The 25,016-nt window shown below is 44.6% G+C and overlaps 1 protein-coding gene across 1 annotated transcript in view; it reads left to right on the plus strand.

The window, feature by feature from the left end:
• The window catches only part of LOC137533993 (peroxisomal N(1)-acetyl-spermine/spermidine oxidase-like), a 180,371-nt gene that overhangs the window by 54,609 nt on the left and 100,746 nt on the right, over positions 1-25,016 (plus strand). Inside the window, exons 2-3 of the mRNA XM_068255323.1 lie at positions 3,581-4,064; positions 23,357-23,547. Coding sequence (XP_068111424.1) covers positions 3,581-4,064; positions 23,357-23,547 — 675 coding nt within the window. The remainder of the gene's footprint in view (positions 1-3,580; positions 4,065-23,356; positions 23,548-25,016) is intronic.

Here is a 25,016-nt window from a genome sequence, read left to right on the forward strand (position 1 = left end):
TTCTGGACCCCCTCGGGCTACTGATTCCTCTGCTCAGCAGATCGATTCCACTATGGCATTTGCCAAAGCCGCCGCCGGGAAAGCCCACGATCTGTATTTTGGCGTTAGGCGTGTGTACATCACACCAATATTATTCAGTCCACGAGCCTTCGCCGCTGTAATTACTCAAACGTCATTCCGTGCGCCCGGCTTCCTTGCAGCCTGGCAGCACCACTTATCTCTTCTCGATAAGTTTCCAGCGAGCATCTCAGCGTCTCCTCCGCTTGTTACTGTGAAAGTCCTGGAAGAACTAGATAACAGACTGACATCTGGCCCGGTCCTTGCCTGCCTTTTCTGCTAGACAGCGCTGGGTTCACGGCACCACTGTTATAAATCACCTTTTTGCTTTCGACACCAGCAACTTCTTAGAGTTGCACCTCACAGACTGTGAGATAACTTGACTCTCAACACAGCACGCATTATAGGAGATAGACCGTTCTCAGGCGTCTTCAAAGTACAAGGAGTTTATTTACTACACAGATATACAGATACAGTTCATCATATCTTAGCCAAGCAGATTCTTGCATTGCGTTACAGCTTCGTGATTACCTTCCTGCTGAAGGTAACCAGGTCCTCTTATGTCTATACTATGTTACATCATCTAGACTACCTATGTACAGCATACATTATGTCAGATTACATAAGGAAAGGAAATAATTAGGTGGTCCAGTCAGCATATAGAGAGCATGAAAGTAGGAATCAGAGCTAGCTCCATTCGCCCATCCGGCCCTTTAATACCGACTAGGAAAGAGTTAAATGTGACCTCATCTTAGCCATCCCCCAGACCCGACTATTGGCTTAGACCCCTCGTGGTGTCATAATACCCACCTACTCGATTAATATTTAATGATGCCTTTTGCTTACATACAGGAATGTGGTATTTTGTAAATATGGCCTATGTTGATTGTTCTCGTAGTCCATTTGTCTGGGGCAGTGTAGGCCTGTGGCCTTCCTTCAGGAACATGTTCTCAGTATCTGCTTGTATCATCTGCTTCAAGCAGACACTGAGATGCTTCTGCCTGCATCACAAGAATTCTATTTTAAAGGTATATTCTGCAAACAAGCCTTTTACCTAAACCTCAGGCAAAATAACTGAGGCCTACTTAAATTATAACACTAGTATAGTTGCCCCCAGCCAGTATAGCTAGTATAGTTGCCCCCGGCCAGTATAGCTAGTATAGTTTCCCCCAGTAAGCATAGCTAGTATAGTTGCCCCCAGTAAGTATAGCTAGTATAGTTGCCCCCAGCCAGTATAGCTAGTATAGCGGCCCCCAGCCAGTATAGCTAGTATAGTTGCCCCCAGTAAGTATAGCTAGTATAGTTGCCCCCAGCCAGTATAGCTAGTATAGTTGCCCCCAGTAAGCATAGCTAGTTTAGTTGCCCCCAGTAAGTATAGCTAGTATAGTTGCCCCCCGCCAGTATAGCTAGTATAGCTGCCCCCGCCAGTATAGCTAGTATAGTTGCCCCCAACCAGTATAGCTAGTATAGTTGCCCCCAACCAGTATAGCTAGTGTAGTTGACCCCAGTAAGTATAGCTAGTATAGTTGCCCCCAGTAAGTATAGCTAGTATAGTTGCCCCCCGCCAGTATAGCTAGCATAGTTGCCCCCAGTAAGTATAGCTAGTTTAGTTGCCCCCAGTATAGCTAGTATAGTTGCCCCCAGTAAGTATAGCTAGTTTAGTTGCCCCCAGTAAGTATAACTAGTTTAGTTGCCCCCAGTAAGTATAACTAGTTTAGTTGCCCCCAGTAAGTATAGCTAGTTTAGTTGCCCCCAGTATAGCTAGTTTAGTTGCCCCCAGTGTAAATGCCCCAGGAGGGTGAAAGCAGCGCTAGAAGGAGGGGCTGTGGAGGCACCGGTGGGGAGGGGGGACATATCCCCCCCCCCTCACTTGGGACCCCTCCTTCTGACTCTCTCCCCCTCCATAGCTAACTGTCGGGAAGTGCAGGGGAGGCCGGAGGCGTGCTGAGAATTACTCACCTCATTTCCGCGATCCAAGCATGGCAGCGTCATGTCGTCACAGATCTCCGCCTTCAATGCCGCCCACTGTGCTTCCGCTAATCATTCAGGAATTTAAGACATTTAAGACAGAGACCTGTGATGACACGACGCTGCGCTCCACGCTTGGAACGCGGAAATTAGGTGAGGAATTCTCAGCACGCCTCCGGCCGCCCCTGCACTTCCCGACAGTTATCTATGGAGGCGGAGAGAGGCAGAAGGAGGGGTCCCAGGTGAGGGGGGATATGTCCCCCCTCCCCACCGCTGCCTCCACAGCCCCTCTTTCTAGCGCTGCTTTCACCCTCCTGCTGTGCTGCTGTGGGGGGTCGTGGCGACACCCCCCTGGGTGTCCTTCACCCAGTGCGCCACGCCCCCCTGCGCTCTATGGTAGGGACGCCACTGCCTGACAGCTAAACTAAGGAGGGGAGGGGGGGAGGATCCAGGAGGAAACGCTGTCTGTATGTGTCTTATCATCTATGTTACGGAGAGCATTCCTGAAGACTTTATTGGAGCTGCCAGGGCCCCTGACCTTTCACTAGATCAAAGCAACTGCCTCTGTTGTCTGGTGGATAATGTGTCTCTGCCTAAGACCTCCCTCTACCGATGCCTAACCCTAAAACCTTTGTATACGGAGCCTAACCCTAAGACCTCCTTCTACCGATGCCTAACCCTAAAACCTTCCTCTACCAATGCCTAACCCTAAGACCTCCCTCTATTGATACCTAACCCTAAAACCTCCCTCTACTGATGCCTAACCCTAAGACCTCCCTCTACCTATGCCTAAAACGTAACCCCCGCCTAACATTTACCCTCCCTCCTAGTCCTAACCTAACCCCACCCCACCACAAAGTCGCGATTTGTGGCAAATAATGTAAAACTGGGTGCCCGGAGGCTCTGTAAGGGCTCCTGCTTCTGCAAAATGTGGTCTCTTGTGTGTGTTAATAAACTATCACTGTTAGCTTGTGTCATTACTGGGAGGTTGACCAACATTTTTTAAATCTGATTTTAGTTGTTTTATCATGTTTGGGCACCTCTCTCTTTTATAATAACCTCTGTTGGCAGGTAGTACTGCGAAAGCGCAGAATGCTCCCGGTGCCAGGAGTGTGATGGGGGTGCACACGTGGCTGGGCTGCACATGCGCAGTGCAGCCCGACTGGCACAACTATAGACTTCCTAATGGAGAAGATTGCTGAAGAACAGAGCATTCCCGGGAAGATGGCGAGTGAGCTCACCGAGTAAATGGGGCCAGAGAAAGTCCCAGGTAAGTATAAATTATTTTATTAATTCCGTCTGAGTACACTTTAACGGTATAGTGAGGATGGCATTTCCCCACAGGCATGGCCGGTGATTGCTTCTGTGGCAATTCAGATTTGTAAGTATAAATGTATACCTATTGTGGTAAACTCCATTATCGGAACATACTACACCATATTGGGCTCCTGGTATCCCTGTGCATTTTGTAGGAACCTTTTTGGTAACTCTCTCTCAAGTGATCTACTGATTAGACTGGTTTGTGCCATCATGACCTTGTCTTTTTGTCTTTTAGCAAAGGGTCTTGCTGAAGTTGGTGCACAGTGGATACACGGACCATCTCCACAGAACCCAGTTTTTGGGCTGGCATCCCGCTACAATCTTCTACAGCCTGATGCATTGCTTGAGGAGAACCAAAAATTTTACTTAAAATCCCTCCCTTATGGTGCACCAGATGTCTATAGTAGTTCTGGGAAAAAAATTAGCTCAGAGAAATTCATGAAGGTTCTGGATATGTACATGGATTGGCTTGAAAAAGCAGCAACTTTCACAAATGATAACTGCAGTTCAGATGCCAGTGTGGGAAGTTTCCTGCGAGAAGAAATTACACACCGTTCTCAGGAATGGGAAAAAACAATGGTTGGAACTTATATGGCATTTCTAAAGGGAATGCTCAATGTTGAAGATAGTATAAGTGGAACTCATACACAGGATCATGTAGCACTTTGTCCCTTTGGGGAATCTACAATTTTGCCAGGACGGGATTGCACATTTCCCATGTAAGTACCATAATGCATCGGTTAATATGTAACTTTGCATGGGACAGTGACTAGTGCATAGTATAGCAGTGAATGGGAATAACCGCTGCTTAAAGAGACACTGAAGCGGAAAAAAAATATGATATAATAATTTGTATGTGTAGTACAGCTAAGAAATAAAGCATTAGGAGCAGAGACATAAGTCTAATATTCGATTCCAGTACAGGAAGAGTTAAGAAACTCCAGTTGTTATCTATGCAAATTGCCATTGAGCTCCATGACTTTGAAAGTTGCAGAGAGCTCTGACTTCTGATTAGGTTATCTCAACTGTATTGTTTTTTCTTTTGCAGAGAACAGTTCAGGACAGGTCAAAAGTTCACTTCCTGTTTTGTAAAAAAACATTTAGAATGCTGAGTAGTGTGTAAACTGCAAATATTAGAGAATGATGCAATGTTATAAAAAAAAGCTGTATAACTTAACATAAAAATATGAGAATATTTTTTTTTGCTACTAATGTTCTAGTAATTATCCGTACTACACAACCAATTCATTATATCATCATTTTTTTCGCTTCAGTGTCTCTTTACAGGACTTTCAAAATGAGCCACTGGTATAAAATTTTACTACCTGGGTCTTCCCCTAGGGTCCTGCTGCCAGGCCTGTAAGGATTGACGACCTGGCCATGGGAGCGCAATACGAACAGTGCAGGAGTGCACCCAAGCATGTGCAGAAGACACGCACCCGAAGGTGGCAGATGGACCCTGGAGGAAGACAGAACTACATTGTGGGCCCAGAGAGACTTCTAAGGGCTAGAAGAAGCTCTAGGTAAGTAAGGCTTTATACCAGTGGCTCCCCTCAGAAGTCCTTTAAAGTACACCTGAACTGAAAAGGATATGGAGGCTGACATATTTATCTTCTTTTAATAATGCAGATTGCATGACTGTCCTGCTGAACCTATGTTTCTAATACTCTTAGCCACAGACCCTGAACAAGCATGAAGATCAGATGTTTCTGACTGAAATCTGACTGAATTATCTACATGCTTGTTTCAGGTGTGTGATTTAGACACTACTGTCAGGAACCGGCCCGCGGCACAACTGCGTATACGGTTCCTGACTGCGGGTTTGACCAGATTAAGCGGGGAGCAGCCTTATTTAAGCTACAAACAAGGCTGGAACCCCTCAAACACTTCCCACTGCCACCACTAGAGTTGCTAGACACGTCCCCTCAGCTGTCGAGGGCTCAACACGCAATCTGCGTTTTCATATTTGGGTCAGCTTCGTGCTTAGGCCGAATACGAGAACGCCACGCACCCACACACACAGTACAGTTGTACAGTAACACAGCACAATCAGACAATGATTCGTAATGCAAGTTACACTGCCGTGCAGCAAAACCACTAACAGTCGTTCCGAACAATACTGTTAGCCACTCTGCTGTCGCTACTCGCACTGGCGTTTTTCGTACGTTGGGTCAGCTGCGCGCTTTAGGCCAACGTATGACAAACGCCCCCACACACAATGCAATTACAATTTCATATGGTAGTGTTGCTCAAGCATACAATTAGGCACGGACTTATACACATCTACACTGCAGTCTCCTCTAGGCTATGAGTGCTAGTTTAGTACGGCAGAAGTCAAGCTTATTAAATAATAATTTAATATTCCAGAAAAACATAGAACAATGCAGAACAGAATATATACAAAAGATTACAAAACACAAAGTAAAAAAGTTACAAAATTAAGAGTTACAAAGATACACACAAAGCGATTTTGCTTACCAAAATAAACGGGGAAATAAACGTACCAGCGTATCGATCTGGCGTTGTTGTGGGGGGTACGCACTTCTGGTCAGGAACCAGGTTAGTTCTAGCCGTGTGAGCTACCTCCAAGAACTACGATTTGTGACAGTCCCAAACTGGGATTATATAGTCCCCTGGATGGCCTGAGGCCACTCACATGTCCATATCCAGGAATAATTCAATTTCCTACATAACGCGCGTCATATCCTTTCCTGTCTCAGTTCTCAGATCATCAAAAAGGACTTCCCCCACGGCAGGTGACAATTGATTAACGCTTCCTCAACATTCCCGCAGGTAAAAAAAGTCTATACATCACAAGATTGTAGTGAGGCTTTTCAACATTGCATCAGGCTGTGCTATGTAAATTACAGAGTTTCCTCATAGCCTATGAAGTTGGCAGATTCAATTAGTCCGATTGTCTTTTGGGACAATTGGGTGTCTCCATGTCAAAGAGTTCAGAACCTATGCAGACAACCCAATTAGCAGTTACCCACTCTCAGAGGAACTGCATACAGACTCAAAAGCCCTTCCTATTGTCCTATAGTACACACAGCTTTCCCCAAAGCCAGAATTGCTTGTAACAGGCATACAGAATTTACATGTACATACAGGCTCCCATTAACCATTTCCTGGAGCTAGGCGACACCTTCAAGAGCCAGCCTAGCTGTTAGCAGACTTAGTAGACAGAAAAATGAAAGAAATATGTTCCTGTATTCCTAACATCATCAGCACCCCAATATATCTCCACAACTACTGCAGCAAAAAAGATTAGAAAGAATGTCAGATAACTGGTATTGTTTAAGGCTTGGTTCACACATGGTGCTGTCTGATTGTCCTGCAGCAGGGGAGCCTGCCGCAGGACAATCACACTGGACCATTTTATGTTCATATAACCCTGGGGCAAAGTGTGCCAACAGGGTGATTTGTGTAGCCCCACCCACCACTCCTCCTCCACTGCTCCTCCTGCTGGACAGGAAGTACATCACTGAAATTTGTCTGATTGTTGCATGAGCACCACACTGCTACCACAACAATCTAAATAGATTGTTAAGTTGTCATTGGCCTCAATTCACTAAGATCATGCTGGAGATAATAAGGCAAGAGAAAACTTATTACCACACATCGATCGCTATGTTCAGTGTTAAAGAGGAACTGTAACGTCAAAACGTCCCCTGGGGGGTACTCACCTCGGGTGGGGGAAGCCTCCGGATCCTAATGAGGCTTCCCACGCCATCCTCCGTCCCTCAGGGTTCTCGCTGCAGCCCTCCGTGCAGCGGTGATGTCAATATTTACCTTTCTAGCTCCTGCGCAGGCGCTCTGACGGCTGTCGGCTCCGAAGTAGGCGGAAATACCCGATCGGCGTCGGGTCTGCTCTATTGCGCAGGTGCAAGTTTCCGGCGCCTGCACAGTAGAGCGAACCCGACGGAGGTCGGGTATTTCCGTCTATTTCCGAGCCGAAAGCAGCCACAGCGCCCCCGCTGGAGCCAGCAAAATATTGAATCTACAGTCGGGTCTGTCGCCGGCTGTTCGGAGGGCTGCAGCAAGACCCCCGTGGGACAGAGGACAGCGTGGGAAGCCTCATTAGGATCCGGAGGCTTCCCCCACCCGAGGTGAGTACCCCCCAGGGGAGGTTTTTGATGTTACAGAGTCTCTTTAATTCACTAAAGAAGCTTGCCTTATTAAGGTGTAGAGATAAGTTTTCACATTGAAAGAGTTATCTTATCACTCCAGTCCTTAAGTTACCTCCGCTGTAGTTATTTTCACATGCAGTTAATTAACAGCCTGTCTTCAACATTAGAATTCTGTAGTTATCTTAAGGATTGAAACATTAGCTTTAGAGATCTCACCTTAACATAAAGACAGAAAAGTTAACTTTAGATTTGCCTGAGGTAAAATGTTTCCTGAATACCACATGCCTTATTACCATGGTGAGAACTCTAGAAACATTATTAAAGACATTAGATAAGCTTAGTGAATGAGGCCCTTGACTTCAATGCAATTGCATGTTGAGCGGTACCGCTCGGCAACTCATGGCAGAGTCTGTGTTGCCTTTGCATCATCGGAAGCATTTCTGTCGCATTGTGTTGCACCCAAGGCCGGATTTAAGCCAAGGCCACATAGGCCATGGCCGAGGGCACCACAGGATCAAGGGCGGGTGGGCAGCAAACTATATTGGGGGGAAGGGTCACCTGTCTACATATACTAGAGGGGGAGATCACTCACCAGCTTATCTATACGAAAGTGCCGGAGGGTTATCTGGCTTCTAATACTAGATAGAAGGGGCTATCTAAACTGGAGGAGGGGAGGGGGAATGGTTATCTGGCTACCTACACTAGAGGGAAGGGTCAATGGGCTACCTATACTGTGAGGGAGTGAGAAGGGTCATTTGGCAACTTATACTGAGGGGCGACGGCTGCTGACAGTGGCCTTGGGAGGTAAAGAGTACAAATCTGGCCCTGGTTGCACCATGGGTAGTGTGGCCCTGGTTGCACCATGGGTTGTCTCTCACGAATGGCCAAAATACATTTATGAGGTAACTACAATATGTAGCCTTCTTAGTGGTCAGTTGAAATTTAATGCATCAATTAGTGAAGATACCAACATTGAAACATGAAAATCAGCATAAGCCACAGACTTGTACTAGTTTCTTGATTAAACAATAAATAGGGCCCACACTGGTAAGTTTACTCAGGGAAATTTTTACTTTGAATTGAAATTAAAGTGGTTAACCATTTCTCAACACACTATCAGTAAGAATCTTTATTTTGCACCAAAAATTGTAGCTAACAGTCTACATATTGTAGCAGATTTCGCTCATCCGCACTGCCATTTTAATCTGCCCAGGAATATTGTGTATTCTCTGAGGCAGGCAGGTGTTCAGGTAAGGAAATAGATCCACACCAAGATTTGTTGTTCTCCCTGAGAGAGTTCAAAGCTTTATTTGCACAAAATACAAAAAAATCCCACCGCAGTCAGTTTAATGACATGCTTTGCTACTTATACTCAGCAGCCATCATAAGAGATTAGGTACCAATCACTGTAGCCCATGTGAATGAAAAGGGAATAGTTCAGACTTATTGGGAGTGAGAAGGAAGATGTATATCACTGAAGAGTTAAAAGTTTATTTTACAGCACTTAAAGAAAAGAAAAGCATTTTATACTTTATTAATCTAAAATAATGTTCTTATTATAAATGCAAATTAACAGTGCCTGAAGTGGGTCTTTAAAGCAAGAATGTCAGAGTTCCTAACATTGGTAATCAGATACTATTTGTTCAAATGATTTGCATTCTGGCATAAAATAAAATACAGACGTTCCAAGTCGTTATTGCCCATAAAGTTACACTACCTACATTTATTCCACATTATCTCCTGTGGGGAAAATACAGTTCCTCTATTTCACATTATAGTTGTTGCTGATAAAAACTATTATGCATGGTTATATCATATTCATTTCAGAAGAAGCTGAGCATATGAGAATTAAAAAAAAAAAAGGTTCTCTATTACAAAGGTCAGAAACTAAGACCTAAAGATCCCTGCCCCTTTATGATAGCAAGAGCAAAATATATGTAATAATACACAAGTATTTGTCCCTAAGTACTTTGCGATTCACTCTTTTTCATTGACGAATGTATTGCTACCAAATCTAGCTTCTCCTTTAAAGATTTTGGAGAAGAACATTTATTTTGTTGTACATGATCACATTAAAGTGGAGCTGAACTCTTGCACAGGACAGAAAGAAAGCATAGAGAAATGCACCCTGTATGTATTTAAAGAGTTTAGCCTGTTTACCCTCTTTCCCCGAAATTAAGACATCCCCTGAAAGTAAGCCCTAGTAGGAATTTTGAGCATACTCGAAATATAAGCCCTACCCTGAAAATAAATAAGTAAGGGGGAAAAATATGGAAACTTGTGTTATTACTGGAGCCCATAGTCTTGCGGGCAAGTAGACACAGGACACAGGAGGACAGGGGATAGAGGAGGACACAGGTACAGAGAGGGATACCAGGGGACAGTAAAGGTACAAAGGGGAAAAAAGTGGCACACAATAGGTGGATCCAGCAGAGGAAAAGGTGACATAGTGGGGGAGTCAGGAGGAAACACAGCAGAGGAACTTGTGTGAGATATAAGACATCCCCTGAAAATAAGCCCTAGCACATCTTTTGGTGCATAAATGAATATAAGACACTGTCTTATTTTCAGGGAAAGACGGTAATTCCCCCTCATTTGTGTCTAACCACAAGTTGAAATTTGATCTCTACCCTGTGTCACATGACTGCCGCGGCAGAGATGGCAGATTTCTGTCTGCTTCCATGAATCAGGAAGTAGAGCAGTGTAGATTGATTTTAGGATTTGCATCAGCTGTAACAAAGATATGTTCTTTGTTTAAAGGTTATTATACTGTTGTATATCTTTTAGAGCAGAGAGGACATTCAGAGTTTAGGTCCGCTTTAAAAATCAGTTTGGTGGTCTTCCTGCGTGATGGGTTAATTATAGTATGGGTTAATCATAATTATAATATGCTGATTTTTTTCAGCCAGTAGTAAATAATATAACCTCATTATGAAATTGTCTTTCTGACACTTATTTATTCTGTATTCTAGTAATATAATTATTTACATTATCAATATCTAAATCGTCTGTCCAGTGTATAGAATCTGTCTGGATGGCAGACTGAAGCATGACAGATCTTGGCTTAAACATGGCAGAGTCTGGCTGGGTGTAAGGCTGAAACATTATTATTATTTTTGATTTATAAAGCACTAACATATTCCAAGCTGCTGTACAAAGTAAGAAACAAACATGAGGTACATAACAATACAGACAATCGTATATACCAAATATAGAAACTAGTACAAAATACAGAGTTGGTAGACATAGTAGCCATGTAAAGACAAATGAAACATATGTTACAAATTCCAACAGAGCCGGGACAAGGTCCTCCAGCACCCAAGGCTGAGACACCAAAGTGCGCCCCTCCATCCCTGCCACCCCAGCCATCACACACTGATTGCTATTAGACTAAGAGGTGCCAAAGGGCCCACAATCTCCCCAACACCTTAATATCTAGTTATCTGGCTTGCAGTCACTGCCATGTATCCCCTTTTTTTATTTATTTCTGCTTCAAACACAATTAGGAATGACAACTGAATGAATTCTGCGCCCCCTCCTACACTGCGCCCTGAGGCTGGAGCCTCTCCAGCCTATGCCTCGGCCCGGCCCTGAATTCCAAGACACAAAAGGGTAAGAGTGCCCTGCCCTTGCGAGCTCACAATCTAAGGGAAGAGGGGGAAAGAGGTGGGGTAGTATATAATAAGCATACCTAGAGGGAGTGGGTTCTCAAGTTATCTAGTAAGGAGTACAACTTGGCCAGAGTTTTAAGGGGGATAGGCTAAGTTACTGTGTATCCTTGTCATAAAAAGTGAGTTTTGAGGGAGTGCTTAAAGGGCTTCTGTGGGGTGTAAAATAAAACAAAAAGTGTCACTTACCTGAGGCTTCTACCTGCCCCCTGCAGCTATTAAAGCGGAATATAACCCTGCATTTCAACTTTGCTCTAAAACATTATTTACAGCATATTATACTGTATGCAACCAGCATTTTTTTTTTACTAGACCAGCATTGGAAGGGTTACACACAGAGCTTTAAAGTTCCGTGGAGAGACATGCTGCCCGCGAAGTTTAGATAGATACATTTAAGTAAACAGAATGTAACAAGTGCTGATTGTTACACACTCTTTGGCTGTCCTCCAGCTCCTGCACAGTCAGAGAGAGTGAGTCACATTCCATACTTGTTACATTGTGTTCACTTAAATGTATCTATCTAAACTTCGGCTGTGGGCAGCATGTCTCTCCACGAACTTTAAAGCCCTGTGTGTAACCCTTCCAATGCTGGTCTAGTAAAAAAAAAAATGCTGGTTGCATATAATATGCTATAAATAATGTTTTAGAGCAAAGTTGAAATGCAGGGTTATATTCCGCTTTAAGTCCCACATCGTCACTGAAGCCTCCGCTGTTCGTCGCAGCCAGTGACCTGCTAATTATTCGTCTAACTAGATGAATAGCACTGTGGCTGCTCAGCCGGGACTGCATGCGTCCTTGCGAGCTTACTGCGCAGGCGCAGTATTTAGTCTTCTTGTACTGCGTCTGTGCAGTAAGCTCCCAATGACGAGCGAGGGCGCACAGCTGCAGTGCTATTCGTCTAGTTAGACGAATAATTAGCAGGTCACTGGCGGCAATATTTAGTTGCACTACTCTAACACATACAAAGATAAATAAACACTACTTCAAACCTATGAGCATTTCAGTGCATGCTTTTCAGCCTTCTCTTTTAATAACTAGGGTTATACTGGGGGCAGTCATTAGCAATTCCTCCATTGCTGGACAGCACCTACTCCACCGGTTTGCCGGATTTTGTCCCGGAAATATGAAAGGAAGGGAGGGGTTCCTCCATTAAATGTAATATATTTTATATTTGTCATCATGCAGCTGAAAAAAAGCTGCTATTTATTATTATAATTTAGAAAATAGATTTTATTCTGAAATCTTGTATTTTCAATTTTGGGTCCACTTTAACAGCTGGAGAGTCAAGTTTCCAGATCACTGTTCTAGAGAAAGACAATAGAAAGTCATGTGCAGATCTGAGATTGCAGTTGGGTTGGTATCTGAAAACTAGTGAGGAGATGTACAGGGGAGAGAGACTATGGAGAGCATGTGTGAAGCATGGCAGGGTCTGTCTGGGCAGAAGGCTGAAGCGTAGCAAAATCTGGCTAAATCATGGCAGAGTTTGCTGGGCTGAAGCATAGCAAAGTCTGATTGGTTTGCAAGCTGAAGTGTGGCAGGGCAGCAGGCTGAGGCATGGCAGAGTCTAGAAGTGTGGCAGAGTTTCACTCAGTGGCAAGCTGAAGTATGACAGAGCCAGGAGTCAGGCCGGATGTAAGGGTAAAGCATGGCAGAGTTAGGCTTGGTGGCAGTCTAAAGCATGGAAGAGTCAGGCTGGGTGGCAGGTTGAAGTGTGGCAGATTCTTTGAGGCAGGCTGGCCAGTCTTACATGGATACTATTATGGCAGCTGGATTGTACCACTGCTGTTCAGGGTGTGCTTTTGAAAATAAAGGAAATCCTGAGATTCCATTATGAGGGCAAGTCCAAAATCTGAGTTATCAGATACTTACTATCTACTGTAATCGAAGTGACAGCTTCAAAAGAAAAAAGAAAGGAATTTTATACAATAATTTTAATCCGGGACCAATGCACAGTTTGTGTGTGTGTGTGTGTGTGTATACATATATATATAATATATTATATATCTATCTATCTATCTATCTATATATATATATATATATATATATATATATATATATATATATATATATATATACAGTGGAGGAAATAATTATTTGACCCCTCACTGATTTTGTAAATTTGTCCAATGACAAAGAAATGAAAAGTCTCAGAACAGTATCATTTCAATGGTAGGTTTATTTTAACAGTGGAAGATAGCACATCAAAAGGAAAATCGAAAAAATAACCTTAAATAAAAGATAGCAACTGATTTGCATTTCATTGAGTGAAATAAGTTTTTGAACCCCTACCAACCATTAAGAGTTCTGGCTCCCACAGAGTGGTTAGACACTTCTACTCAATTAGTCACCCTCATTAAGGACACCTGTCTTAACTAGTCACCTGTATAAAAGACACCTGTCCACAGAATCAATCAATCAAGCAGACTCCAAACTCTCCAACATGGGAAAGACCAAAGAGCTGTCCAAGGATGTCAGAGACAAAATTGTAGACCTGCACAAGGCTGGAATGGGCTACAAAACCATTAGCAAGAAGCTGGGAGAGAAGGTGACAACTGTTAGTGCGATTGTTCGAAAATGGAAGGAGCACAAACTGACCATCAATCGACCTCGCTCTGGGGCTCCATGCAAGATCTCACCTCGTGGGGTGTCAATGGTTCTGAGAAAAGTGAAAAAGTATCCTAGAACTACACGGGAGGAGTTAGTGAATGACCTCAAATTAGCAGGGACCACAGTCGCCAAGAAAACCATTGGAAACACATTACACCGCAATGGATTAAAATCCTGCAGGGCTCGCAAGGTCCCCCTGCTCAAGAAGGCACATGTGCAGGCCCGTCTGAAGTTTGCCAATGAACACCTGAATGATTCTGTGAGTGACTGGGAGAAGGTGCTGTGGTCTGATGAGACCAAAATAGAGCTCTTTGGCATTAACTCAACTCGCTGTGTTTGGAGGAAGAAAAATGCTGCCTATGACCCCCAAAACACCGTCCCCACCGTCAAGCATAGGGGTGGAAACATTTTGCTTTGGGGGTGTTTTTCTGCTAAGGGCACAGGACAACTTAATCGCATTAACGGGAAAATGGACGGAGCCATGTATCGTGAAATCCTGAACGACAACCTCCTTCCCTCTGCCAGGAAACTGAAAATGGGTCGTGGATGGGTGTTCCAGCACGACAATGACCCAAAACATACAGCAAAGGCAACAAAGGAGTGGCTCAAGAAGAAGCACATTAAGGTCATGGAGTGGCCTAGTCAGTCTCCGGACCCTAATCCAATAGAAAACCTATGGAGGGAGCTCAAGCTCAGAGTTGCACAGAGACAGCCTCGAAACCTTAGGGATTTAGAGATGATCTGCAAAGAGGAGTGGACCAACATTCCTCCTAAAATGTGTGCAAACTTGGTCATCAATTACAAGAAACGTTTGACCTCTGTGCTTGCAAACAAGGGTTTTTCCACTAAGTATTAAGTCTTTTATTGTTAGAGGGTTCAAAAACGTATTTTCCTCAATGAAATGCAAATCAGTTGCGATCTTTTATTTAAGGTTATTTTTTCGATTTTCGTTTTGATGTGCTTTCTGCCACTGTTAAAATAAACCTACCATTTAAATGATACTGTTCTGAGACTTTTCATTTCTTTGTCATTGGACAAACTTACAAAATCAGTGAGGGGTCAAATAATTATTTCCTCCACTGTATATATATATATACAGTATATATATATATATATATATATATATATATATATATATATATATATATATATTGTGACAGGGTGATCCATTGCCTGGCTCACGTCACAGCAGATGGCAGATACCTGCATGTTGGATTCAGGCAAAGAGCAGGTTAATTGGCTAAAAGGCTTCAGACAGGTGTGATGCTGCAAGCTTTATCTAACCGGAACAAAACCTGATTGAAATGGGAGTCTGGAGCCAGTCAAGTGTGTGAGGATGGGACACTTGACCACACCCTCCAGGCCAGGATTTGGCTGGTGCTCTTGGGAGAGCAGCTGCAGCATAAATAGCTTTTGAATTGGCCGCTCGCTGCTCTAAGTCAGACTGTGGATGCTAAGCCGGAGAGTGGACACACAGAGAGAGTGCTCCTGGGACTACTGAACTGTGAGTGGGCCAGAAGGCCAAAAATGACTGTTGCATTTGTTTGCTTTTGACTAGTATAGTCAGGTTTCCAGATAGTGAGGAAGACTAGGAAGCCAGACAGGCTTAGGATTTCTGTTACCTTTTGTTTTATTTCATGATTTTGTTGCTATAGTTTGCCAGCCAAGCTGTAAATAAAAGAGCTGGAATCTGCAAGTTCAGGAGTGTGACGCCTGTTTCCTACCTGCAAATACAACACAGCGTCACAATTGGTGGAGGATGCGGGCAGGCTTATGCTGTGCAACCTGATGGGCAGTCTGAAGTTTATCTTTCCAGTGAGCCCCAAACAGTAAAAAAAAAAAAAAAAAATTTATTTTGTTTTGGGGTCGCTGCATAAATTTGTATCCGGCTGAGTCTTAAAGAGACAGTACAAACAAGTCCCTTTTATATGTCCTGGTTGAAGGCCGTGGTGAACATGTCTGTCCCACCCAGTCAAGCAGGAAGCACCAATATGGAAGACATACTGAATCGACTGACTCAGTTGTCGCTGTCCCAGCAGGAAGCGGCCGCCCGACAGCAAGCCGCCAGTGAAAGGCAGCAGGAGCAACATCAAGAGACTGTGAAAATATTTATGGACCAGTTAGCGGCATCAACTGAGAAAGCTGATAAAGATCGGCAGCTGTTACTCGAGGTTGTACAACACTTTGCACAGCAGAGTCCGGGTGGTGATACCAGGAGTTCACCGATACCCCGCGCCAGCCGATTATTGATGAAAATGACTGCAGAAGATGACGCAGAAGCATTTCTGTGTACCTTTGAACGGACTGCCCAGAGGGAAGCATGGCCCCCGGAACAGTGGGCCAGCCTAGTAGCACCTTTTCTGTCACTGGATGCCCAGAAGGCCTACGTGGACCTGGATCCAGAAGCGGCCAAGAATTATGACACTCTAAAAAATGAGATCCTTGCTCGTTTGGGAGTCACAACAGCCCTGCGGGCCCAGCGAGTGCACAAGTGGCTATTTGCATCGGACGTTTCCCCACGCTCCCAGATGCATGACCTTTGCCGTCTGGTGAGGCAATGGTTACAGCCTGAGAGTCTGACGCCAGCCTAGATTGTTGAAAGAGTAACCATGGACCACTTCTTAAGGTCGCTTCCATCTGGGTTGCGGAAGTGGGTGAGTCGAGCAGACCCAGGGTCGGCAGATCAGATGGTGGAGCTGGTTGAAAAATACCTGAGTGCAGAGGACTACTCAGCTCGGGATCGAAATACTGGTGTTCGAGAAGTAAGGAGTCGGTTGCTGGGTGCAACCACGAAGAAAAGTCTGGCACCAGAACCCCATATGGAAAACCAGCATAGTGAAAAGCCTGTTTCCCCACGCTTTGGGCGTAGAAAGGAGCCCACCCCTCCTGTCTGCTGGAACTGCCGGGAAGGGGGTCATATCGCAGCTCATTGCCCAGGAAGAGACGTCCCAATGGAGTGCGATACCACACAAAGAGTGTCACTGTTTGCCAGACCAGCCTTTGTCACCTCACCCGACTTGCACCTGGTTGAAGTCCAGATTGATGGGCGGCTTGTACATGCCCTCTTGGATTCAGGCAGTCTAATCACCTTGGTCCGTGAATCGGTACTAGGCCCCGGATGCAAAAGGGGACCCCCAGTAGGTATCCAGTGTGTGCATGGGGATGTGAAACCCTACAGCAGTAGTTACCGTGGATACGAGCTATGGATCGGCTTCCCATGTCGTTGGAGTGTCACCAGGCCTGGCTTATGAGACCATTATCGGTCGAGACTTTCCCCTATTCGAGAGCCTGTGGAAGAGAGAGACTCTGCCGACCAAAGAAAATTCCCCAAAAGACTCTGGCTTAGGGTTTGACTCGCCGTGGGCACTAGTTGAGGCCCACAGGGTAGATATAGATACTGAGGACTTGTCTGATTCTCCCCTAGCAGTGTTTGCAGGAGAGCCTGAAGGGGTCTCAGAAGCAGAAGATGAAGCTCCCCTGCTCGATAGGTCCTCTCATCGGGAAGAATTTGGGTCAGCTCAGGTGCAGGATCCTACCCTCGGGAGAGCCTGGGAAAATGTCTCTGTACTTGAGGGAGTGCCACAGTCAGAGGGAGCTAGGGAGAGATACCCACATTTTTCAGTGCAAGGAGAACTCTTGTACCGAGTCAACAAAGGGGAGGGTGATTTGGTAGAGCAGCTGGTAGTGCCACGATCTTACAGAAAGGTAGTCCTAGACTTAGCTCACTGGAACCCCTTGGGGGGACACTTAGGCGCAGAAAAGACGCAGCAGCGCATCCTGCAACGCTTCTTCTGGCCTGGTATATACGCAGAGGTCACGGATTATTGCAAGTCTTGCCCGGAATGTCAGCTAACGACTCCTGCACCGCACTATCGTGGGCCTCTAGTGCCCCTGCCGATTATCGAAGTGCCCTTTGAGAGAATTGCAATGGACTTTGTGGGGCCACTTGTCAAGTCCGCCCGAGGCCACCAATATATTCTAGTTATTGTGGACTATGCCACCCGATACCCGGAGGCAATACCCATGCGAAATACAGCAGCAAAAAATATTGCCAAAGAACTTTTCCAAATGTTCACCCGAACTGGAGTGCCCAAAGAAATCTTAACGGACCAAGGGACCCCATTCATGTCAAGAGTCATGAAGGGCTTATGTAATCTGTTTCAAATTAAGCAGCTGAGGACGTCGGTTTACCACCCACAAACAGACGGTCTCGTAGAGCGCTTCAATAAGACCTTGAAGTTCATGTTAAAGAGAGTAGTCGATGTGGATGGCAGGAACTGGGACTGTCTCCCATGATGTTCGCCATCCGGGAGGTGCCCCAGTCTTCTACCGGGTTTTCCCCCTTCGAATTACTTTATGGTCGGCAGCCCCGCGGACTCCTAGATATGGCAAAGGAAACTTGGGAAGAGGAGCGACCTACGCGACAATCAGTCGTTGAGCATGTGGTCAAAATGCAGGATCGCATTCAGGCCGTTTTACCGATCGTCCGTGAACATATGCAGCGGGCTCAGGAAGCCCAAGCCAGGGTCTATAATAGAAATGCCAGAGTCAGGGTGTTTGAACCTGGAGATCAAGTCCTAGTATTGGTTCCAACGATGGAGTGTAAGTTTCTAGCCAAGTGGCAGGGACCATACGAAGTAAAGGAGCGAATAGGGGAGGTGAATTACAAAATTCTTCAACCGGACAAACGTAAGAAGGAGCAGGTGTACCACATTAATCTGTTAAAGGCATGGAAGGATCCAGTAAGAGTAGCAACAGCTGCAATACCAGTAGCTCAGTTGGGAGAGACCCCCGAGGTGAAGTGGTCAGAGACCCTCTCTGCCTCCCAAGTACAAGAGGTGAAGGAGTTTCTGATGAGGAACAGGGAGGTGTTTTCAGATCGACCAGGTTGTACTCGTCTTATACATCATGACATTAAGACAGATCCACATGTTCGAGTACGACTAAGACCATATCGTATCCCGAAGGCACGGAGGAAGGCGGTAGAGGAAGAAGTATGTCGAATGCTTGAGCTCGATATAATTGAAAAGTCGCACAGTGATTGGTCTAACCCAATTGTGCTCGTACCGAAACCAGATGGCACACTACGCTTCTGTAACGATTTTCGGAAGTTGAACGAGGTGTCTAAGTTCGACGCATACCCAATGCCCAGAGTTGACGAGCTAATAGAGAGGCTAGGGCCAGCTCGGTATATTACTACGCTTGACTTAACTAGGGGTTATGGGCAGATACCCCTTACTCCGGCCTCCAGAGAAAAGACAGCCTTTTGTACGCCAGAAGGGCTGTTCCACTATAAGAAGATGCCCTTCGGGCTCCATGGAGCCCCGGCCACTTTTCAACGCTTAATGGACGAAGTCCTAAGGCCACATCACAAGTTTGCTGCAGCATATCTGGACGATGTTGTGGTATACAGTCAGGACTGGGAAAGCCATCTCCCCAAGCTTCAAGCTGTTCTGAGTTCAATCCAGAAGGCAGGCCTGACAGCCAATGCAAAAAAATGTGCAATTGGTCTGGAAGAGGCCAAGTATCTAGGGTATGTCGTGGGTAAAGGTCTTGTGAAACCCCAAAGCCAGAAAGTTCAAGCAATTCGGGACTGGCCACGTCCAAAGTCTAAGAAGCAAGTGCGTGCTTTTTTGGGGATAGTCGGGTATTATCATCGCTTCATTCCAGATTTCGCCACCAAAGCTGCACCTCTGACAGACCTAACAAAGGGTTCAGTCGAAGGCAAAGTTACATGGTCTGAAACCACTGAAAAAGCTTTCACTGAGCTGAAGAGAGCTCTTTGTGAAGAACCCGTCCTACTTGCTCCAGATTTCTCCAAGGAGTTTATAGTCCAGACTGATGCATCAGAGGTGGGACTGGGAGCTGTACTGTCCCAGGAAATCAATGGAGAAGAACATCCGGTGATATACCTAAGTAAGAAGCTAAGCCCCGCCGAACAAAACTACAGTGTGATTGAGCGAGAATGCCTAGCTATCAAGTGGGCACTGGAAGCACTTCGCTATTATCTTTTGGGGCGAAGATTTAAACTTGTCACAGACCATGCGCCATTGAGATGGATGGCTCTGGCCAAAGACAGGAATGCAAGAATCACACGCTGCAGATTCTTGTGAAAAAAACAAAAAGAGACACAGAGACCGGGAGCCCGATCTGGTGTATTATCAATGGGACACCAGAATATGTGCGCGAAACAGTAATATACTCACAAAATTGGGTTGCTATAGAAAGCAACCACCTTTCTCGCCTGTGAGGAAGTACCGTCCTCACTCGGCCTTGCTTCTGTGGATGGTATAGGTCGCAGCTCCTAGTAAAAAGTTGGCCCCTTGGAATAAATTCCGAGTGTGCACTCCCCTAAGCTGGGGTATCAAAGATTCAAGAAGAGTAGGAGGCGCCCGTAGACTTATCTCAGTGATATGTGTTATAAAAATAATAATAAAAATAATAAAGAAATAAAAATGGTTCTCTTATTCCTACCTTATAGTAGTGAAAATCACACGCAAGGTAGTAATAAATACTTCTTAGCTTTTATTGAGGCACAAATGACAACGCGTTTCTCGGCAACAGCCGCTTCCTCAGGTCTTTAAGTGTGCCTAGTATAGAGTGTCAGTATCCTGGGCGCCAAAAAAACAAAAACAAAAAAAACCTTTGGAATAAGAGAACCATTTTTATTTCTTTATTATTTTTATTATTATTTTTATAACACATATCACTGAGATAAGTCTACGGGCGCCTCCTACTACCTTGCGTGTGATTTTCACTACTATAAGGTAGGAATAAGAGAACCATTTTTATTTCTTTATTATTTTTATTATTATTTTTATAACACATATCACTGAGATAAGTCTACGGGCGCCTCCTACTCTTCTAGAATCACACGCTGGTTTTTATCTCTGCAGGATTTCAAGTATTCAGTGGAACATCGGCCTGGGAAACTTCATGGCAACGCGGATGCCCTCTCCAGAACGCACTGTTTAGTAGCACAAAATGTCCTCCCCAACAGGGTCAGACAGAGGGAGGGGGTGTGTGACAGGGTGATCCATTGCCTGGCTCACGTCACAGCAGATGGCAGATACCTGCATGTTGGATTCAGGCAAAGAGCAGGTTAATTGGCTAAAAGGCTTCAGACAGGTGTGATGCTGCAAGCTTTATCTAACCGGAACAAAACCTGATTGAAATGGGAGTCTGGAGCCAGTCAAGTGTGTGAGGATGGGACACTTGACCACACCCTCCAGGCCAGGATTTGGCTGGTACTCTTGGGAGAGCAGCTGCAGCATAAATAGCTTTTGAATTGGCCGCTCGCTGCTCTAAGTCAGACTGTGGATGCTAAGCCGGAGAGTGGACACACAGAGAGAGTGCTCCTGGGACTACTGAACTGTGAGTGGGCCAGAAGGCCAAAATGACTGTTGCATTTGTTTGCTTTTGACTAGTATAGTCAGGTTTCCAGATAGTGAGGAAGACTAGGAAGCCAGACAGGCTTAGGATTTCTGTTACCTTTTGTTTTATTTCATGATTTTGTTGCTATAGTTTGCCAGCCAAGCTGTAAATAAAAGAGCTGGAATCTGCAAGTTCAGGAGTGTGACGCCTGTTTCCTACCTGCAAATACAACACAGCGTCACAATATATATATATATATATACAGTATATATATATATATATATATATATATATATATATATATATATAAATATACAGTATATATATATATATATATATATATATATATATATATATATATATATATATATATATATATATATATATATACAGTGGCTTGCAAAAGTATTTGGCCCCCTTAAAGTTTTCCACATTTTGTCACGTTACTGCCACAAGCATGAATCACGTGAAAGACCAATACAAAGTGGTGTACAAGTGAGAAGTGGAATGAAAATCATACATGATTCCAAACATTTTTTTTTACAAATAAATAACTGCAAAGTGGGGTGTGCATAATTATTCAGCCCCCTGAGTATATATTTTGTAGAACCACCTTTTGCTGCAATTACAGCTGCCAGTCTTTTAGGGTATGTCTCTACCAGCTTTGCACATCCAGAGACTGAAATCATTGCCCATTCTTCTTTGCAAAACAGCTCCAGCTCAGTCAGATTAGATGGACAGCGTTTGTGAACAGCAGTTTTCAGATCTTGCCACCGATTCTCGATTGGATTTAGATCTGGATTTTGGCTGGGCCATTCTAACACATGGATATGTTTTGTTTTAAACCATTCCATTGTTGCCCTGGCTTTATGTTTAGGGTCATTGTCCTGCTGGAAGGTGAACCTCCGCCCCAGTCTCAAGTCTTTTGTAGACTCCAAGAGATTTTCTTCCAAGATTGCCCTGTATTTGGCTCCATCCATCTTCCCATCAACTCTGACCAGCTTCCCTGTCCCTGCTGAAGAGAAACACCCCCAGAGCATGATGCTGCCACCACCATATTTGACAGTGGGGATGGTGTGTTCAGAGTGATGTGCAGTGTTAGTTTTTCACCACACATAGAGTTTTGCATTTTGGCCAAAAAGTTACATTTTGGTCTCATCTGACCAGAGCGCCTTCTTCTACATGTTTGTTGTGTCCCCCACATGGCTTGAGGAAAACTGCAAACGAGACTTCTTATGCTTTACTTTTAAAAATGGTTTTCTTCTTGCCACTCTTCCATAAAGGCCAACTTTGTGCAGTGCACGACTAATAGTTATCCTATGGACAGATTCCCTCACCTGAGCTGTAGATCTCTGCAGCTTGTCCAGAGTCACCATGGGCCTCTTGATTGGCCTTTGAGTTTAGGTGGACTGCCTTGTCTTGGTAGGTTTACAGTTGTGCCATACTCCTTCCGTTTCTGAATGATCACTTGAATAGTGCTCCGTGGAATGTTCAAGGCTTTGGAAATCTTTTTGTAGCCTAAGCCTGCTTTAGATATCTCAATAATTTTATCCCTGACCTGTCTGGTGTGTTCTTTGGACTTCATGGTGTTGTTGCTCCCAATATTCTCTTAGACAACCTCTGAGGCCATCACAGAACAGCTGTATTTGTACTGACATTAGATTACACACAGGTGCACTCTATTTAGTCATTAGCACTCATCAGGCAATGACTGTGGGCAACTGACTGCACTCAGACCAAAGGGGGCTGAATAATTACGCACACCCCACTTTGCAGTTATTTATTTGTAAAAAAATGTTTGGAATCATGTATGATTTTCATTCCACTTCTCACTTGTACACCACTTTGTATTGGTCTTTCATGTGAAATTCCAATAAAATTGATTCATGTTTGTGGCAGCAATGTGACATAATGTGGAAAACTTGAAGGGGGCCGAATACTTTTGCAAGCCACTATATATATATATATATATATATATATATATATATATATATACACACACACACACACACATATATATATATATATATATATATATATATATATATACACACACACACACACACACACACACACACACACATATATATATATATATATATATATGTATATATATATATATATATATATATATATATATATATATATAGTGGTATACAGGCTAGGACAGCTAAACATTCTATATAGTCTGAGAGATGCTTTAGCTTGTTGTTGTTTTTCATATAATTACAGGGGATATGAGAGCCTTGTGAATCGAATGAAAGAAAATCTGCCAGATGATATTATAAAATTGAACAAGGTAGTGAAGACAATTAAGTGGAATGGTTCCTTTAAGGACGGTGACACTGTGTATCCAGTTGAAGTGCAGTGCGAGGATGGAGACACTTTTGTGGCAGATCATGTCATCGTCACTGTTCCATTAGGTAACAACAACAATTAATAAACAGTGCAAATACTTTTTAAGTAAAAACAGAATTGATGAAAATGTATGAAACTGATGAAAATGTATATAATGGTTAACCAGTAACCATTTTTAATTTGGAGTAAAATATGTGCAGCAACTACCTAACGCAATGCAATGAACTGCGATAAACAGGATTACATACAGTATGTTAAGTCTTACAGTAATATGAGTAGAGCAGAATACAATACTTTACATGCAATGCATTATGCTCTACTCATTTTGCGTAAAACTTTTCTATCATAATTCTGCTTAAAATAAACCTGAAGTAAAAAAAAAAATATTGCCCATTTACTTACCTGGGGCCTTTTCCAGCCACCTAAAGTCTTGCTGGCCCCTCTCCTGCACTCAGCTGATCCTCTACTGTCCCCTCCATAACCACTAATAGTCATGTGCGGGACCATTCTACGCATGCGCGGTAGCAATTTTTGTTTGCTGTGCAAGAGCAGAGCACTCTTGACCACAGGAGCTTGATAGAGGACACACGTGGCACGGGGCCACACATCCAGTGTTGGAGGGGGAAACTGGAGGAACGGTGGGGCGTAGGATGACGTTAAGAGACCAGAAATACTTCAGGGGGGTGGTAGAAGCCCCAGGAAAGTAAATGGGAATTTTTTTTTACCTTATGTCTCCTTTTATTAGTTATCGTCCCGGGTGAAGTATATCAGGACTGCAACTAAATGCCCATGGGAGTATGTATACGTACCTCTCCATCAGGGGCGTACCTAGAAATCCCGTGCCCTCCTAAAAAAAAATCCGCCCCCCCCGCCCTCCTTAAAAAAAAATCCACCCCCCCCTCCCTAGGGCCCGCTCAGGGACTTTTGGGGGGCAGGAGGGGTCGCAGCATAAGAGGAGAGTGTGACAGATCGGTGGGGAGGGGGGACATTCCCCCTCCTGCAATCATTGGTAGCATTTGGCAGCAGCAGCGGTGGCGGCTGGCAGGCTGAGCACATACTTCCTTCTTGCTAGAGGTCTTTCGATCTCTAAGAGCAACTTCCTGTTTACACAGGAAGTTGCATGAAGCTCTTAGAGAGCGGTGGACCTCCGGCGAGAAGGAGATAATGTGCTCAGGCTGCCGCCGCCGCTGCTGCTGCTGCCCGCTGCCACCAATGATTGCAGGAGGGGGAGCACTGAGAGGAGAGCCCGAGGTGAGGGAGGGGGGAATGTCCCCCTCCCCACCGATCAGCCACACTCTCATCTTATGCTGCGACCACTCCTGCCCCCCAAAAGTCCCTGAGCGGGCCCTAGGGGGGCCCCGGACCCCCCCGCACCAACAGGTGTCGCATACCACATTGTTACGCCAGTGCTCTCCGTGACCACCGTCCGCGCGTGCTCATGCATGCATTCTGGTGCATGCTCCCATGCGCGTTCTTGTCGCCACCCATTAATACAGTGATCAGTGAATGGGAACACAGTTCCCATTCACTGATC

The sequence above is a fragment of the Hyperolius riggenbachi genome, chromosome 10 (genome assembly GCF_040937935.1).
Source record: "Hyperolius riggenbachi isolate aHypRig1 chromosome 10, aHypRig1.pri, whole genome shotgun sequence".
Lineage (NCBI taxonomy): Eukaryota > Metazoa > Chordata > Amphibia > Anura > Hyperoliidae > Hyperolius > Hyperolius riggenbachi.